At 38.9% G+C, this 5942-nt stretch overlaps 1 protein-coding gene across 2 annotated transcripts in view; it reads left to right on the top strand.

Annotated features, from left to right (window-relative positions):
- The window catches only part of si:dkey-122a22.2, a 47980-nt gene that overhangs the window by 40011 nt on the left and 2027 nt on the right, over positions 1–5942 (top strand). For both annotated transcript variants that reach the window (XM_034874064.1, XM_034874063.1), the window contains 3 exons: positions 2394–2532; positions 5422–5504; positions 5635–5731. In XM_034874064.1, coding sequence (XP_034729955.1) covers positions 2394–2532; positions 5422–5504; positions 5635–5731 — 319 coding nt within the window. The remainder of the gene's footprint in view (positions 1–2393; positions 2533–5421; positions 5505–5634; positions 5732–5942) is intronic.

Genomic DNA, 5942 nt, shown 5'->3' with positions numbered 1-5942 from the left:
TGATCTACAGCGTGTTGGCTGGGTGTAGGGGCAGCAGGCAGCAGCAGGCGGCAGCAGGCGCACGCCACTATTGATTGGGCTCCACAGGCTGAGACCAGCCAATTCAGAGCACCAGTGAGCCGAGACCGATTGGGCCTCCTGAGTTACAAAATCCCACAACTCTTCTTCTCCTCTCGTCTGCCAGGAAAAAGAGTATTTCTCATTCCCCGAGCAAATGTTTTTTGAAGAGAAAGTTTGTGATTTTAGGGTCGAATAAGACGGGAGGAATCGTATGACTTTGCTCGAGTCACTGTTATTGAAGTCTACATCTAAGACGGTTCATTTACTTAAAGTTGCGGGGCCACAGGACGTCGCTGACTTTCTGCTTTCTTTGAGTTTACTTTTAACTCCGGTCGGATCGGGCAACATTAACCAAAACCCTTGAGCAACGTTACCTGCTGAAAATGGCAATTTTGAAAGATTTGGATTGTGCAACAAAGCAGGTCTGGTCGGTTCTTTCGGGAAATGATTGTAAAGATTCATAAAGTTTTACGCCATTTACTCTCTAACTGGGACATTTTGGGAATGATTGGCAGGGATTTGCTATGGACAAATACACACAGCAATACACTGCTCAAAACAAATTACATATAACCATGAATCCAGCTAATTCAAATAGTTCAAATGACTGTATTGTGTACAGTTGACTTCATTGTGATTGGCCAACAAACCAGAGCATGTTTTTCTCCTATCCAGGAATGAAGGGCCAGACCTACTTGTGTGTGTTTTATTGTGATCATAAAATCACCCTTGTTGTATTTGAGCCATTTTGGAACTTTAGCATGTTGTTGAGCAGCAAAAACTTAGAATTACTTATTTATTTATTTTTTGGAATCAGAGTCAAAATCAGAAATACTTTATTGATCCTCAAAGGGAAATTCCGTGTTGCAGTTTCACAAATAGTAGAAATATCAAGTACAAATATAAATAAAGCAATATAAGGATATGTACGGTGTTTAGATACTGTAGTTAATACAGTTACATATTTATACAGTAAAGTATTGCACCCATTTCAAGCCAGTGTTATTGCACAAAACAGATAATATTGTCCAGTTTCAAGGCGGGAGGAGTTATAAAGTTTGATGAATGCCATCCTGTGGCGCATTTTGGGAGAATGAGTCTTTCACTGAAAATGCTCCAACGTCACTGGCCTTGCGGATAAGTTTGGTGGCGTTTATGTTAAAGATCCTAGTAAATGGGCTGCATTTATATAGCTCTTAACAACTAGTCATACATACTTGCATAGTACAGGAACCGTTTACCATTCACACGCATTCAAACACTGTGGCCAAGACTGCCGTACAAGGTGCCACCTGCTCATCAGACAAGCACACACACACACATTCACACTCCGATGGCAAGGTTGAGTGCCCAAGGAAACTTCGACATGGGACTGCAAGGCCAGGGATTGAACCACCAACCTTCCAGTTGGCAGGCAACCGCTCTACTACTGAGCCACAGCCGCCCACAAGTACTTAATATGGTACTGGAAAAACTTATGAGACTAACTGATCAAATAACCAGTGGAATTTGCAATGGGTCACTAAAAGTGATGAACCTTTGCAGTCTTTCTCAGCTCTTTGGCACATCTCTGCATCTTAATCTTTTAGCATGGTGATTGATTTGGATTTACGGCCCACAAAGTCTCTTTTCATCCTTTTTCCAACAGTAGTAGGTGGCAAAGCATTTAGCAAGCTGAAGATCTAAATGGTGAACACAGAAAGAGTTAATAGAGTTGGTAAACTTCATGACTGCTGTACAACAGACATATTTATTAATTTAACTCCTTTTTTTTAAAAGTAAGTGATGTAGTGCAACTAGCAGGAGACAACTTATAGTTTGGAGACACTAACTTATTTAATCATTAAATTAATACTTCTTTTTGTGATTTTCTTACTGCCGCTAGCAACAGAAAGCAGAAGCCCACAGGCGAGTGTTATTTAAATAAACTCCTTGTGTACTTACAAACTTCCCAATCCATCGCTTTATGAGTACATTACCTAGTTGTACTACTGTAAAGGTTTGGTATCATTTCGGGTATTATTAGTATGGTAATTTTCGAGATATTAGATTTAAAGAGACAGAGCTTAAACGGAGCGTTTCAGACAGAGTGTGAATGCAGGCATATTCAGACAGACAGTATGAGAAAACAAATGTGTTTTGTGAACATTAAAGCATGTAAACAGGTTCTAGTAGGTACCAAAATGCAAATATGTACCTGAAAATGAGCATGATATGGGACCTTTAAAAACAACAAAAAAACTCTATGGTTAGACCTTAAGGCTTTAGTTTGTCTCTTGCCAAAGTTTCGTGTGTGTGTGTGTGTGTGTGTGTGTGCGTGTGTGTGTTTTCAGGTATGGTAAGCTGTTGCCCTCGCTCCAAACCAGGCAGTTGTCAGCGGCTACAGGGCTGAGCCGCATTCTGATCATCCTCGGGGTGATTGAACCAACCATTAAAGGCGAAAATGTCTCAGAGGAGGTCATCCAGCGCCAGGTCAGGCACACACACACACACACACACATTTTCACACATACATGTAAAGTATGCCACAAATGCTGTAGCTGTGACATACATTATGTGTTTTAAATTTGTAATGTCATGTGAATATTGTCTTGTTTCTTTACTCTAAACTGAATATCTTTGACTTGTGGACAAAACAAGACATTTGAAGACATTAACTGACAATGAAAATAACTGTTAGACAATTTCTGGGCTTTCCTTAACGTAATTCAGGATCTATAGGAAAAAGTGATATGTTTCAGGCATTTGAAACAAACTCCTCCCACCTTTCCTACACAGCCACAGGATGGTGCTAGTGCGAGAATAATCATGTCCCCTCCTCAGCAGAGATACGAGTGGCTGATGATTGCGGCGTCTGAATTTTGGCATGATATGACGCCAGGCGTCATTTTCGAACAAATGAAAATTGAACCTGTTCCTGGAGCTGACGTGACGCTGCAATTGCAGTGTATCTTCCGACGCCTGCTATATTGTAAAGTCAGCCTTTTGACAGGTCATACAGCCAGTGAGGTGAGGTAATATGAGCTGTGCATAGCAGATGAAGTTTCTCCACAGGAGGGGATTTTTTTTATTTTGCACTCGTCCATACTCGGATGATCTGCCTGTCATGAGCTCCTGTAGTCATTTTGTCTCTTTACTTGCTATGGAAAACATCTTGGGCAGAGAGGAGTAGTAATGGATTCTGGTGCTGAACAAAAACCAATATCTTTGGTAACATGAGACAATGCAATGTGTAGAGTGACACCTTATTATAGCGGGGAAACAAACACATGTTGGGACATAGTGAGAGAGAGATCTAATTCAGTAGCTATTTGTCGCATTTACTTTGTTTTAGTGTTTTTTGGTCATTTGTAACTTACAACATCCGATACACTGGCAATAAACAATAAAAATAACACAACATGAATGCTTTTTCTTGCAATAAGAGAAACAAAATCCGAACAGAAGGATATAAAAGAAAGTAAACAAAATAAGCTTATTACAATTACCTTTTATTACATGAATTATTACCATTCACACAAAGTAATCAAAGAAATATACATTATAAATACATTATGCTATATAATTCACACTTCTGTTATATATTTGTTCAGCTGATGAGCTTATACCTAAATATTTTTTGAATCTATGAAATGGATTTCATTACACATTTAAACTAGGGCTGGGCAATATATCGACATCAATATTTGAGGCCAGATATCATCTTAGATTATGGACATTGTAATATCATGATATTGTGTAATACTGTTGTCTTTTAATGGTTCTAAAGGCTGAATTACAGTAAAGTTATGTACTTATCTGAACCTACCAGACTGTTTTTTTATTTGCCTTTACCCACTTAGTCCTTGTATCCACAATATTGGGGATTATTTACCAAAACTCTCATTGCGTTCATATTTTGTGAAGGCACCAATATCGCCACTCTGTTCTTCTTCGAGTAATATTTGGAAAAACAACTTTAGTGACTCAGTGACATCTCTGACGTTCATGGAGCTTCGTCGTAGTAGGTGTGTGTGTGTGTGTGTGTGTGTGTGTGTGTGTGTGTGTGTGTGTGTGTGTGTGTGTGTGTGTGTGTGTGTGTGTGTGTGTGTGTGTGTGTGTGTGTGTGTGTGTGTGTGTGTGTGTGTGTGTGTGTGTGTGTTTGCAACAGCTTCGTTAAGACGCCTTGTTCCCCGCTGCCAGCCAGCCACCATTCGATGGCAGCGGTGATGAGGGACCTATAGTATTTCAGCTGTTCAAGTATCACAGTTGTTGCCAAGGAGATAAGGCCATCATTGTGCTTGAATTCTCCAAGGACAGAGGAAAGTTTTTTTTTTTCCCGACGAGGCTAGCGAAGGTTAGAACATGCATACACACTCACAAGCTCGCAGGACTCAATAGAGCAGGCGGTCCGTTTCTCAAGGGCTTGTTTTGTAACCGGTGCTTAATTGAACTGGGGCTGAATTATTTGCTGCCACCGAAGGCTTCCTTACTTGAGGTACTTAACAAATCTTACGTTATTTAAAAAAACTAAAAAAAAAACTAATTGGGAGTGTATGAGAAAATCTGGAAACCATATGACCAATTTATTTTGAAAAAAAGTACTTTTTTTGCATTTTTGTGTATCATGCCTTTGCTAGGGGTACCATTGTTCTGTGCATGTGATACTGTCATATAGTTGGCTTAGCAACAGATAAAGAGATTCAAAGTTTTCTTGCACTACTTGTAAGTGTAATGCAATAAAAAATCATGGAAAACCAATCTTTCAAATAATTGGGATTATTCAGAAAAATATCCATGGATTTCTTTGAATTTCTTCATTATGTATCCAGAAATATGTTGCCTTAAAGTTACTCGAAGTCCCTGCTATTTGAAAATGATGAATGAATAGTGTTATTAAGTACTTGTACCCTGCTTTTCCTGATAATAAGTGGTCCACATCCCAGTCTTTTTGATATGACAGGAGAACCAAGACTACAGGACACGTTCACATTCAAGAAGTTTGACAAATAATAATTTTCTTCAATTTGACCCGAATACCATACAAGGGTTAAGAAACACTGCCTTAGTCAATAAGTTATGTAAAGTTTGGGAAAAGAAGTAAAAGGACATTAAATAGTCGTCTATAAACTTGCCGGAAATAGGTTGTATAAAATGATAATATAACACACCATATTGATAAAAAAAAAATACAAGTAGATAGTGGATGCCTTCAAGATCAATCACGATCTAATATTTTCAGAATGCCCACTTGTGTGTATTGGCTTGCTCTCGTTTTGCTTTCTCTTGCCTCTGACTGTTATGTAAGTAGTGTCTTGTAAACCTAAATAAATTAAGAATGTATTCAATTTTTAGACTTTTCTCTCTCTCTGTCCCTTATAGAAATACCTACTAAGTAACCCCGCCCACCAGAGCAGCGCTGTGGATGAGCATTACTTTTTGAATGAAAGTGCCGCTCAAGTAAGGTATGGTTACACTTCTTGTCTATTTTTATTTTTTTTCCTGGATGGGTTTGCAATTTGCATGTTTAATGTGGAATTAAAAATGAACATTGAAGCATTAGCATTGACATGTTTTCCGTCTTTGTTTTTAAAGGGACATCACACAGTTTAAGCCGCTGTCCAGCCGGACGTCGGTGAGTGTGATCACCGGGGATTCCTTTGACCAGAAAATACCAGAACATCTAAACCAGGTAGCTGCACACCTCCGTGATGCATTATTAACACTTAATAATAATAATCATAAATTAAATTTGTATGGCGCATTTCCCAAGCTCAAAGTCGCTTCACAGAGTAGAAACGGTGTATAAAAAAAATAAAAATACCAAGGATAGGCAGAACAGAAAAGATGGGTCTTCAGACGGGACTGAAAAATGGTGAGGGACTCAGAGATGCGGATCTCAT

Source organism: Etheostoma cragini, chromosome 6, assembly GCF_013103735.1.
Source record: "Etheostoma cragini isolate CJK2018 chromosome 6, CSU_Ecrag_1.0, whole genome shotgun sequence".
In the NCBI taxonomy this organism is placed as follows: domain Eukaryota; kingdom Metazoa; phylum Chordata; class Actinopteri; order Perciformes; family Percidae; genus Etheostoma; species Etheostoma cragini.
The sequence above is the reverse complement of the archived record's forward strand: the minus strand, read 5'-3'. Positions and strand labels throughout refer to the sequence as shown.